The 13339-nt window shown below is 35.4% G+C and overlaps 1 protein-coding gene across 3 annotated transcripts in view; it reads left to right on the top strand.

Moving 5' to 3' along the window:
* The window catches only part of NR2C1 (nuclear receptor subfamily 2 group C member 1), a 50319-nt gene that overhangs the window by 22777 nt on the left and 14203 nt on the right, over positions 1 to 13339 (top strand). For 2 of the 3 annotated variants that reach the window (XM_018080548.2, XM_018080547.2), the window contains 6 exons: positions 2818 to 3048; positions 6448 to 6529; positions 8574 to 8753; positions 10490 to 10637; positions 10733 to 10823; positions 12091 to 12275. In XM_018080548.2, coding sequence (XP_017936037.1) covers positions 2818 to 3048; positions 6448 to 6529; positions 8574 to 8753; positions 10490 to 10637; positions 10733 to 10823; positions 12091 to 12275 — 917 coding nt within the window. The remainder of the gene's footprint in view (positions 1 to 2817; positions 3049 to 6447; positions 6530 to 8573; positions 8754 to 10489; positions 10638 to 10732; positions 10824 to 12090; positions 12276 to 13339) is intronic. The other variant, XM_018080549.2, reaches the window with a different exon arrangement.

Genomic DNA, 13339 nt, shown 5'->3' on the forward strand with positions numbered 1-13339 from the left:
AGCAATAAAAGAAAATAATAACCTCCATTATCATCAGGGTGCTTAAATGAAATCCATGAGGGAAGTGTATTTTTATGCAGTCAATCGTGAATTGATATATTCCTGTTCTATAACATTATCATTTTAGCAATATTGAGTTTCAGATTATTAAGAAACATAATGTGTTGTTCCTGATCCCAGATGGATTCCCTTGAGAAGATAAGTGTTTTTCTTTTTCCCTCTGATTATTTTTTTTATCTCAGCATTTAGGTATTGCCAGTTGTTACACTTCAGTGAACTTTTCAGAGTTCCCATTGCAGCTTGGGTGGGGTTTTTGCAGGTATATGGCCATAAGAGGTCAACTGCAGACAGAATGTGCTTAATTGTTTAAATTGCTTACTCTTATGCCTCTGTCAGTTATAAAATGCTTGGCAGCTGAGAAACCATTTGTGCAGATGGAACAGCTTTGTATGGATATTAACATAACACTGTACCTAATATATCATGTGGTAAAAACTACCTGGGCATACTCCCAGAATTGCAGGAACTCATTTGAAGAGTTGGGACTCCATTTGTCAAATAGGTGGTGAAGTGAATTGTGTGAAGTAGCACTGCTTCTTCTGCCTACTGTCCTGCCATATTTATCTGCAAATTCATATATTTTTTTAAAATTACACAGCTGGACTACAGTAGGAAAAAAGACAATTTAGTATATATATCCCCCAAAAAAGTTTATCTGTAGTTCAAATTTGTGTCTTCACTGTTTGGGACATGCTGGTTTTTTGAGGATACTTTATATACTTAAATGTGTGTGCCTTTTTTTATGTACACATAGTTGTGCTTTTAAGATTTGGTGGGAGACAGATTTTAGATACAACTGTCTTTCAAAGAGCAGGTCTGGAAATTCAAGAAACAACACAGTATTCTGTGTTTGGCTTTTGTATATATATGCATTCCTAGTGAGGATAACACATGGGATTTCTCCTAATCCCAGTAAAGTAGATGTGTTTGGAAGGAATGGGAATGGAACATCAGCTACTTTGAAAATAGCCAGAAATGACACAGGAGAAATAAAGATTGTAAATGAAAGAAAACCGAAGAAGGAAAAGGAAGTTAAGAAAAGAAGAAAATTAAAAGGGCAAGGAAGGTTGCCTTCTAAAGAATATAGAACCATTGTAAAGGAATTAAATGGAGAAATAAGGGACTGCTTTAGCCATCTGTGGTCCCAGACATGTAGATCTCTGAGAAAACTGAATGGAAAATTAATCGGGTTGATAATTATTGGTGGGTTTTTACATGGTCTTCTCACCCTACACCCCAGATCTCATGATAATTTATGTTCTTTAGTATTTAGAATTTTATCATCTTACTTGGCCTTCTCTCTTAAGTAAGCTTTTAATTGTGTTTAGTACAGAAAAAAATTGAAATTTGATCCATTAAAATGTTAACAGCACAAGGCCATCTGAAGGAAACACATTCATTTTGTATATTTTGAAGCTCACGATTTGTGACTATTTGAAAGTGTCAGTATTACTTTATAACTGCTGAAATTAGATACTCATTGCTGCTTATCTTTTCAAAATGCAAGCTATACAGGTTTTATAAACACATATAAATATACTGAGCATTTACAGAAAGAATAAACCTGTTATGAAGGTGCAATAGCAAAGTTCATAAAGACTTGTGTGAAATTATGTCTCATTCAGTTTCTTTGTGCCATGGTTCTCCACCTAGGAAATATAATTAATATTGCCACCCCAATTACTATGGAACTAGTTATGGTAAGTGCTAGACCATGAAATAAATAATTTCATCAGTAATAAGGACTATATCAATGTTAGGGATAGGTAGATAAAATAAATGTTTGGGTATAGGATAAAAAAAAAGTTAATAGGAGCTATTTTATTGATCTGTAATTCAAAATAGTTTGCAGGAAACAGTCTTTGCAGGATGATTCTCCTTAGTCTCCAGAATAAACCAGGCAGTTTTTCATGTAGGCATTATGATGGAGAAATGAAGGGACTAAAAGTGAGATTTATAATGGAATATATATGGAATCTTGATTTTCTCTGCAGATTATAATCTTTTTACAAAGTTGGCAAAAATGGAGGATTATTTAATAATTATTTAATCTGCTGTATTAGTGCTTGAAAATAGGGATAAAATGGAAAAAAACAGCCTGTAGGTTTGTTCTTGATTATTAAATGAAAAGCAGTTTTTCCTTAAAAAAAAAAAAAAAAAGAAAATGGCAGGGACAGAGATTCCGTTTTACTTATTTTATTTAGAAATGTATATGTAAAAAAAAGGTCCCCACAAAATGAAGCCTAAAACGTATATACAGGTGCAACAAGATTAGTGCTTCTCTTGCTGTTTGATGCTTACTTTTTTCGCTTGAACATCTACATTTGTGCTTTTAAGAAGTTTTTTGTTAAGCAACCAAACCCAGGAGGTGCTGAGCACTTCACGTACTATGCAATGAATTCAATAGTTAAGATTTTTCATAACCTGATGGGTCTTAGGGCTCAGCTACAGACATACCTTGAGTTCTGGATGCTAGAATTTTCAGGAGTTTCTGTAGTGTTGTAAAAGCACAGGCCAGTTGTAAAAATTGAGTGTGAACTCAGGTTTTCACTTCAAACACACTTGATTGAAATGTGTTTCAAATACAGTGACAATCCAAGTTGTCACCCGAGTTTAATTCGCTCTTGTGTGATGGAGGGGATGATGATCCTGCTTCACAAATGTCAAAGGCAAAATTCCCATTTTCTTCAAGTGCCCAGATTGGGTCCAAAGGTTAACTTAAATTACCATAACAATTTGAGATAAATGTATTATTAGATTGTCACAGATCAGCAGACGGGCCAGAAGATTCAGATTGTTACAGCACTTGATCAGAGCTCAGCAGGCAAGCAGTTCATCTTAACAAATCATGATGGCTCTACCCCAAGCAAGGTGATCCTTGCCAGACAAGATTCCACTCCAGGAAAAGTTATCCTAGCAACTCCAGATGCTGCAGGTGTCAACCAACTGTTTTTTGCATCCCCTGATATTTCTGCACAACACATCCAGGTAGATAATCCACTTTATTTCATAATTTTCATTCAAATGGGATAAGAAAAGATGTTTTATTTCCAAATAGATCTGTCTGGGTTCTTCTTTTTTGATTTTTTTAAGGTATAATTTTCCTTGCACTAGGACTCATTGTGGATACTCAAAAATTATGAAGAAATTTTTTTTAGTAAATTTATTGCTTTTAAAATTTATACACTGACTCATGACATTAGAAAGAATACAGTTATTTTTACTGTCATTTCCAGATCCTGCCACACCAACAGTCCTTCTTTATTTCTGCTTGTCGACTCCATCTGTTTTCATGTATTGTTGAACAACATACTCTTTTCTTCATTGTCTTTATCATTTAACATTTCCTTCTGCTTGTTTTCCTTTTTGTACGCTGTTGCAACTGCAGTTCAGCTGTGAATTGTGAATTGTACTCCATGGTAACTAGTCAGACTATTTAGTAGGGAAATACATTAATAATTACTCAAGGAAAATAACACTAATAATTTTGAGTTTACTAATGTGAGATTGTAACTAGCCAGGGTTGTAATTTCCTAAACTGGTCCCCAGTGCACCTTACTCCCATGCCTGTTGTATGTGCTGCTTCCTTAGTTGTCACCCTCCAACCTCCAAGCTTTCTGTCCCACATCCTCAGCCTGACAAGGGTGGGATGGCACTGGTGTGAAGAATGTGAAAAATATGCACAGAAGACTTGGGAGATGTGACCTCCTTCAGCATGAAGTAGGAGATTACTGAGCTCCGACTGAAGTGTAGCTACTGCACATAGTTTACCCACGTACATTTATGCTGCTGTGAAATGCATCAGCGGGGTAGGCCAGACAACACTGCAATAGCTACAGTGCCTTTAGTCCTTCATCTTACACTTTAACAATGACCATAAATAGCTGCTTAAGGAAAAATATTAAAAACTGGACAAGTAAATAATGATCTTTCTGATCATATTCTTTTACTTCTGTTAGCCGTCAGTACAGAGCAACCTCCTGATCTGGAGACTGCAGCAAGTCCATCATATTTGATAGCTGCCAGGAAAGTTAAACAACCTTTTTTTGTTATGCTTATAGACCACATATGCTTTGGTCTGTATAATATCCTGTAGTATTGTATGGTGTGCAAAGAATACTTTAGTTGATTTGATCTTCTGAGGGAAGTTTTTAATTAGATGTCTCTTGGACTATAAGAGACAAATATTAAAGAGTGTGGGTTTTTTTATAAATCACTACTTTATCCTCTTTCAAGTAATCTCTTTTTGACTTAAGACCCCTAATCCATTTAGTTTGTGCTCTTCTGTGAGGTAGTCCACTCTTAATTCACTACCCACATGTTGTGTAAGCTTGAAAGAATCTCTGGATTATATTATACTTTTGTTTTTGAAACTCGCAAATCTTTGCAAATGGACATCCAAGGTCCTTGCTCCAAAAAATTTGATTACTGTGAATAGGGGAGCAGTAGCAAAAACCAATCCTATTGAGAGGCATTGAAGCGTGTTTAGTGTTATCATACACTTTGTGTTTTAGGTAAGCCTCAAAAAAATATAAACCAGTGGGAAATGATTTGAAGTCATCCATAAAAAATTATTTTCAAAGATGGTGTAAGTGATGAGAAGTGTGCCACACTGGTTTAAAAGGCAAAAATCAGGAACAGAGGAAATCTGGACAAAAAATTGAAAGAGTAGTTCTGATTGTATAGTTTGGGCAAAATAGGTTAGTTTGAGAGGCAACAGAGTGTTCTGTCACTTTAGTTAAATTGTGCTGTTGTCAGCTAATATGTATGGGTAGAGATTTCCTTTCTCTGCTTAAAAGTTCATGAAATATAGAGTAGCATTCATTTGTTGTTCATCTACATCCTCTTTGGGATCTTTTGTATTTTCTCCCTCAAATGATCTTCCGTCTGCAATTTCACCTGTTTTCTTCTTCTGTAGCCTTCACTTGAAATGCCCATTTGTTTGTTCTGCAGAAAAACCTCTCCGTTATTGCATCTTATCTTTACATTGACTCATTTGGCAAGACCCTTTCTCCTGTCATCTGTTTTACCTTCAGTGGGTTTTTTTCATGTTAATAATCAATTTTTATTCTTCATGTTCACGGTCAGTTAATGAGCTCTCTGAGTCTGGGATTTTTATCTCTCCTCCTGGGCTTAATTTTTTAGTCCTTCCTTATGTGGAACTTCCCATTTCAGTGCAGGTTTCATTTATGGAAGGACTTAGAATATGTTTATATATATTTTATATAATATCATGAAAATGCATAATGTTAATACTGGAAATTTGGAAGGAACAAAAGGTTTATATTCTCTTAACTCATCAATCTTATTTTTCTTAAAAAGATTTTTTATTAGAAGAAAAGTTAAGAGATTAATCTCTAGGGCAATATGGTTAACAAAGTCTAACTAGAAAGAAGTATGCTTGTTAAACTTTCCTATATATATCATACTATCACCCAAACTTTCTAAAAAGCATGATTTCTTAATTTTTCTCTATAGAAGATAGGGTACTTTTCACTTTTGTTTACTTACCCTTCTATCGGGGGTCCTGTTCTGAGTATGTGAAGCAAGAGTGAGAGTCTGGCTTCTCATTAAGACACAGTAGAAGTTAAAAACTCTTAAATGTTCTAAACTGTATTATCTTTTTAATGGGAAGAATATTGTTTTCTGTATCAAGATTATGTTTGGTTGTTACTTGTGATTTGTGTGTTCCTTTTTTAAATTGAATTTTTTGCTGTGCTTTATTTATGTTGTGGTGGGATAGAGTTTTCAGAGATCGAATGGAAGATTCTAGTGCCCACCTTGTAGTACTGGGATTCTTATGTTATGTGCTTAATGAAGCTTTACAGCTACCAGGTATAAATGAATGAAACAAGACAAGAATAATAATAATGTCAAACTGTTACTGAAAGCTAAACTGTATACCAGTTGATAGTTAATGATAGTGTCCAGAAGATGTTTTCTGTTGGTCCACTATTAATGTGTATTATAAAAAAAGGAGTTAATAAACCTGAGTGTAGATATAGTAGCCTTCACAAGGGATTTTTTTTGTTCTATCTGTTCAGTATGCATTCATGCTTCAATATCTTTTGTACTATGGAAGAGTCATTAGGATATAAATATAAAAGGTAAGAGTATGCAGATGCTAAATGTTTTTTAAAATGTCAGTCCATTTTGCAGAAGTAGTATTTAGAGAAATGAAATCTTGAATTCTTATCAAAGGTATTACAAGTAAAAATTTTGTTCCCTCCTGAAAGGGAGCACAGTGACATGGCACGTAGCTACTTAGTGTCTCTGAATGTAGATTTAGTCTCCTATCTTAGAGAAAAACCACAAGCATGAGATAGATTTTACTATTTCTAGATGGTAAAGAAAAGAAATATTAAATTCTTTAACACTTCTTTTCAGATTTTAACAGACAACTCCACCAGTGAACAGGGCCTAAATAAAGTGTTTGATCTGTGTGTTGTATGTGGAGACAAGGCATCAGGTATTAATTTTTTTCTTTCTTTTTCTTTTTAAGGTGGTGCAATTTTATAAAAGCAGTTTAAAATTCTTCTGAAGCTATATAACAGTTTGCATGCATATACATACATCTCTCTGTCTCTATACATGCACAAAAAGTTTTCTCTTTCAGTGGAGAATTAAACTAAATGGTACTCTGACATCCATGAGTGGGATTTATTGTAATTTTACATAGAATCATAGAATATCCTGAGTTGGAAGGGACCCACGAGGATCATCGAGTCCAACAACTGGCCCTGCACAGGACCATCCCCAAGAGTCACTCCATGTGCCTGGGAGCAGTGTCCAAGCACTTCTTGAACTCTGTCGGGCTTGGTGCTGTGACCACTTCCCTGGGGAGCCTGTTCCAGTGCCCAGCCACCCTCTGGGTCAAGAAAGAACTTTTTCCTAATATCTAACCAAAAATCACCCTGACACAGCTTCACGCAATTCCCTCAGGTCTTGTCACCAGAGGGAAGAGGTCAGTGCTTTCCTCTCCTTTTCCCCTTGTGAGGAACCTGCAGACTGCTATGAGGTCTCCCCTCAGCAGGAAGCAAACTTCCTAGAAAATAAAACCAATTAATTTTTTTTTTCTGTGGCAAAGTTTAGCATTAAAGATACAGTTGCTAGAGCTCTAAATACATGTCAGACTTCACCCAACTGAAGGAAGTTTCTACCAAAGTTAGGGCAAAGATCTGGTTGGTCAGCTCCAATTGCTAAAAGTTCTCTGACTCCCTAGGAGGGCTGGAGTCTCCCTTGAGGGGCTGGAGATCCCAGGAGCTATTCCTCCTGTGCTGGCCCTGGAATACTGAGCGGTGGTAATGAGTCTGGAAAGGGTCCCATGTTTCTCTGAGGAGCTGCAGGTTCTGGGGAGCCTCCTGTGTGACAAGCAGTGTAATGAAAACTGCTTTGCAGATGCCTCCAAACTCGAGTCCAAGAAGCTACATCAAAGAGCAGATGAAGCAGCAGCCTTGGTGCTTTGCAGAATGAGTATTCACAGTTCAGATGCTGTTAAAATGTTTCACATATTATTCTTTTAACATATATGATGCTTTTGAAATTTCATGTTTTATTAGTGTGGTAAAAAGGTTATGATAAAGGAATCCAGAAAACCTATCAGAAATCCTGGAAACTTCAGTCAGACATGACTGATGTATCTAAAAAATGTTTGTGAGCAGTGAGGAAAGAATCTAAAAATATGTTTTATCTTAAATTAGGTCATAGTTCAGATTTATTTCTGTAACGTGCCCTAGTTATTTCAGAGATTGATAAATTAAAATTGTAATTGCCAAGCATGCCTTAATAAAGACTAGTACTTTTTAGTAATGTTTATATTTCATGCAAAATCAAAATAACTTACTTCTAAAAATAATTTTAAAACTTTCTGTAGTATATCTTAGAAATTTTTATATTATACAGAAAATCCACAGAACTGGGGGGGGGGGGGGGTTATAAAAAATTATATCTATTCTAGATTATTCTTTCATTGAAGTTTTACTGAAAGAATGAAGGATGTACCATTACTCTGTTAGGGAAATGAGAGGTGAAAGTAAAGCTTTGAAGTGATTGCCTACTGCTGTCAAATGCCATCTTTGTGCTTTCCATGGTTCCATTAGATTTAATGCACACAATTTCAGCAGCTAAATTTGTAATGAGCAATCACAGGGCTTGTCCGTAGGGACAGTTTGAAAAAATTGCTAGAGAAATGTATAAATGAAAATGTTTGGGTTTTTTTTATTCTTGCTAACCTGTTTTCTTAGCTTTTTTTAACACTACTGTCAACAGATAAGCAAATTTCCTGTTTGTAAAATCTGTCCTGTTAAAGTGCTTTGAACTAGAAAAACAGTTCACTTGCTTTTTTATGTTGTTTTATAGCCCTAGTATATTTTAAGATCTGTAATCCATGGAGAAGAAGAGTGTTCTTTTTCTGCGTAAAATAGCAAATACTTTGCTTTTAATAAATATAAACTCTATAAAAATAATATTACACTGTAAAATTAATGTCATGATTTATGTTGGTCTGTAACCAGGGCGTCATTATGGAGCAGTAACTTGTGAGGGATGCAAAGGATTCTTTAAAAGGAGTATACGGAAGAATTTAGTTTATTCCTGCCGAGGAACAAAGGACTGTGTCATTAACAAACACCACCGGAACCGATGTCAGTATTGTCGGCTGCAGAGATGCATCGCGTTTGGGATGAAACAAGATTGTAAGTCTGAAAAAGAGCAAAGTATTTTATCTGGCAGCTGTGTTAAACTTTGTGCTACAAATGATATGTTTGTATAAGTGCAAATTATTATCTCGATTGTGTATTTTTATGTCGTTGTATCTTTTTCTTTAAAGAGTCATACAGATTTGGTGTATCAGAAATCTGAAATGCTTTCAATCATGTATATTGCTTTACAAACTTAATAAGCACATTGCATGTGGTGAAAGTCAATAAATTGTTACTCCGGGGTGGCAGATGTCCAGCATGTCTCTATCTTCATTTTTTTAGGCAGTTCAGTTCTCCTGTGTGTAAATTAGGCTACTGAATGTTTTGAATTCTATCTTCAGTTTTTCCACAACTGAGACTACTGTTTTTACTGAATTTCTGTTCACTTTTGGCAAAGCTCTGCAGAGACAGGTATTCATAAGGCAGAGATCTATAGTGATCTGAAGTTCAGTTCTTACCGATTCTTGCAGATTCTAAGTTCCTTTTTAGCTTTCCATCAGTTAAATGGAGTGATACTTCAATACCACAGCAATATCAGAATACTAAACACACAGAAAGTCAAGCAATACACAAATAGTAATACTGCCCTAATACTGCAACACTACTACTGTACATACAGTATTAGTCTTGTGCTCTGCTGTTATCCAGCTCTTATTTTGCTGCCCTCTTGAACCTCTGCAGACATTTTCCTCCTTACAGCCTTGCTTCTGTCAGCAGAAATCAGTAACACTTTTCCAGCACAGAGGAAATTAATTCAGAAAGTGGATCTTAATGCCTTTTTTCAGCAAAGTCAGATGCTGCTAGCAAGCACAGGGTTAGCAAAGGAAGATGAAATACTTGCCTCCATCTCCCAGCCTTTCAAAGTACTATTTTTGAGTTGCAGGCTGACTTTAATGGCATTGTCAATACTTGATGATATTATGACATTTGGGGTTTATGATACTTATCAACATAAAATTTGAATAACATCACAGTGTATTGCTAATTTGAAAGCTTTTTAATTTTTTCTCTTTAGTTACACATTTTCCACACTTCCACATTTTTCCTGTAGGGTATAGTACTGTAAGTTTCATTTTAATGTTCTCTAATCCGTTCAAACCAAGGTGATAAATTTGTAGGCTAAAGCCCGTGAGTCATTCCACCTAGTTTCACTGAGGGATTCAAATTAAAAATCTTGCTTCTTTTCTGAGGTCAGTGATTGTGAGTCAGGATGTTGCCCAGATTGATCTTAAGTGGTCTGAAATGAACTTTGTGAATGTCCCTTTCCCTCTGTATTGTCTAAGGTCCTAACTGGAGAAGCTTCTTTAAGTGCATAAAGTTATGTGGGTTCAACACAGACCCACAATCCATGGAAAAAGGTACTATGAGTCCTTTACAAAGGAAGTAAGAGTGTGGGATCATCAAACTGAGAGAACAAGAAGCCTTAAGCTTCCACTTTGATTCAGATTAAAAATAGGATATAAGGGGATTTATCCCTTAATTGTAACTTGAAAATTTTAGCATCTATGTGTTAGATCTCTGACTACCACATCATTTCAGTTAGGACAAATCAAATCAGTTTGCTGTTTTTTACCCAACTTCCTAGGTTGTTGGTTATGGGATATATTTTATATATGTTTTAGTTATTTTCAGAATTATTATTAAAATTGAATATTAAATAGAGAAAAGAAGTATTACTTCTTAGTCTGTAATTTGGGCTGTGATTTAATAGTTGGGTATTATTTTTTTAGCTGTGCAGTGTGAGAGGAAACCTATTGAAGTGTCAAGAGAAAAATCTTCTAACTGTGCAGCTTCTACAGAAAAGATCTACATTCGGAAAGATCTTCGTAGTCCGTTAGCTGCAACTCCAACTTTTGTAACAGACAATGAAACAGCAAGGTATGTGTTATACTCAGAAGTAGCTATCTCTGCTGGAAGAGGAAAATTCAGTTTTAAAATTAATTAAAATTAAAATTTGCACTGATTTCTGTCAGATCAACAGGTCTGCTGGAATCAGGGATGTTTGTTAACATTCATCCATCTGCAATAAAAAGTGAACCTACTGTGCTGATGACTCCAGATAAGGTATGTGATGATATGACAGATACATTAAGTAGTGCTCATTGCTGTAATTGTGTATGTAAGGAAGGATGTTCTGTTGTACTTCTGTTTGGTTAAATTAATTATAAAACACTGCTTTAGAATGTTAGCCAGTGTTGGAAATGTCTTGTCTTTACAAGAATCCTTTTAGCCTCACATAGTAAGAATGCTAAAAACACTACAAAGTAAATGCCCTTCCTTCACATTTTTAGACAGCTTTAAGGGCTACATTACTTTAATTTTTGTGTTGGGAAGTCCTTATACTTGGCTATTTCCCTTGTATGAATAAAGTGAGGTGTTCAGAAAACCTCTCCTGGCATTATCACAGCGCATTTCATAAATTCTGTTGGATTTTTTTCCCCTGAATCACTACTATTTTTGTAGAGCAAATAAGAGCTATCTCAGCAACAGTCTTATTTCTGAGCTGGTTTTGTTTGTTTCCCCTTTTGTTACACTTCCTGATCCACTAAAGCTGCAGGGTAACTTCCCTACATATGCACAGTAGGAAGCTTTTGTATTTTTCTAATTGATACTAAATTACCTCATACTGTTTTCATGCAATTTGCCTTGCTTGCTCTGTCTGCAAAGGGCCCCATCAGAACTTGTTCATTCCATTTCACTTTTCTGGCTCTGTAGAGTATGATAACACAAGCTAAGTGACAGGTAGCATGCTGGTGTTAGCAGCAGCATACTTGTCTGTAATGATGTGGAAAACATGTCTTACTGCCTCTCTGAGTTGCTGGTCAGTACTGAATCACCTTGTTCACTTGGAGTTATATAAAGACATAAACACCAAAAAGGCTGCAGCAGAATTCTTTTTCTGCTTGCTTTTAAAGGTGACTTGTTATGCATTCCTTCTTTTCAAACATTCTCCTACCCTATTACTACTGACATAATTACACGAGGAAGAAAGGAAGATGCTAAAAATATAATCAAGTGCAGTCTTATAGTCCTGGTAACTGACTTGTGAGTAGAGAAGATAAATCCTCTTCCTGTACTTGCGTAACCACCTGCAGTATTTCTTTTTGAAAGAAATAGGTAGCTATTACTTTTAAAAGTAAATGTCTAAATATTTCATATTTTAGATGCAGTGCAGTGTCTAATTGCTGTATGATGATTACCTATTTACTGAAAATAGTTTTCTTACAGGTCTATGCATATGCTCAATTCTTCATTTATGTAAAAGTTAGACTCTTCTATTGCAGGTTAACTGCTGCCAATTAACTGAGAATTAACTGTTCTTTTCCCCTAGGTTGAAGCATGTCAAGGAGATTTAAGTACACTGGCAAATGTGGTGACTTCATTAGCAAATCTCAGTAAATGCAAAGACATATCACAAAGTAGTACAGAGCTATCTATGATTGAGAGTTTAAGTAATGGAGATGCATCATTATCTGAACTCAAGCAAGAAGAACAAGCTAGTAGTGATGTTACAAGGTAAGGCATGTTACATTTGAAAATATTACTCTTTTTGGGAATGTCTGTGTCAATTCAGACCGATTAAATCATCACAATTAGAAAATTTATCTGCTATAAAAGTAATAGTAATAAGAGCATAAGCTCACGTAGAAGATAAATCTGTAAGATTCTTCCAAGTTGAAATCAAAGGAAGTTCCATTTGAGAAATAAATCCTTTTATTTGTTTGTACTTGAAATTAATTTCAATTTAAATGTTACAGCTGATTTTCTTACCTTTTGGTTGGCCACACTAAGTAAGGTATGTTAGATCTTGTACTATAGTCCTGGTACTTGGTGTCATCCTGGAAGACTGGTTCATAAGAGATCTCACCTGTGTGAGCATTTTAATGCTTGTAACTATTAATCACCTTAAAAGCTTAAAAAGCATTTTCCTTCTACACAGAAGAAGTCACAGAATTCTCACTATTAATACAAATACATTCAGTGAATATCCTACAAATTTGTAGGTTTTATCCGACAAACTTGCCCTGGTTTTAACTGAGCCTTTGTGGTGAGAATATGTGCAAGATATTCTGTGTAGCATGTACTCAGTTACTCCAGCAATCACAGTCATGTTCTTCCTTGGTTGTCATCTCATGCCAGCTTCTGACAGCTGTCTCAGCAATATTCTTTTACACACCATCTACATTGTACATGCTGTTCTGAAAATGTGTGTGTGGAGTAAACCCATTAAGAGAAAAAAGGTGGGCATATAGTGGTTTGTACTGACTGAAATACAGGATTTCCCCTGTGGTCTCTACTGCTTTGCATAATTGCAAGCAGATTACATTTTTTCTTCTCCTTTCTTTATATACTGCTTAGAAAGTCAATCTGACTTCTACAGATGCTGATTTGGGCTTTTGTTGTGTCCTCCTAGGTACAGAATATGCTGTGTAACAATATGATGTGTAAATAGCTTTGTTGTACGTGCTGATAAACATCATTCAGTACTATGGCTGTTCAAAGAGATGTAGTAATCTTTTATTTCCTTGCACTTTCAGATGCTTTTTTTTGCCAAGTTCAGAGTTTCTGTTCAGTTTTAA

The sequence above is a fragment of the Manacus vitellinus genome, unplaced genomic scaffold (assembly GCF_001715985.3).
Source record: "Manacus vitellinus isolate BGI_N305 unplaced genomic scaffold, ASM171598v3 scaffold_5_pilon, whole genome shotgun sequence".
Lineage (NCBI taxonomy): Eukaryota > Metazoa > Chordata > Aves > Passeriformes > Pipridae > Manacus > Manacus vitellinus.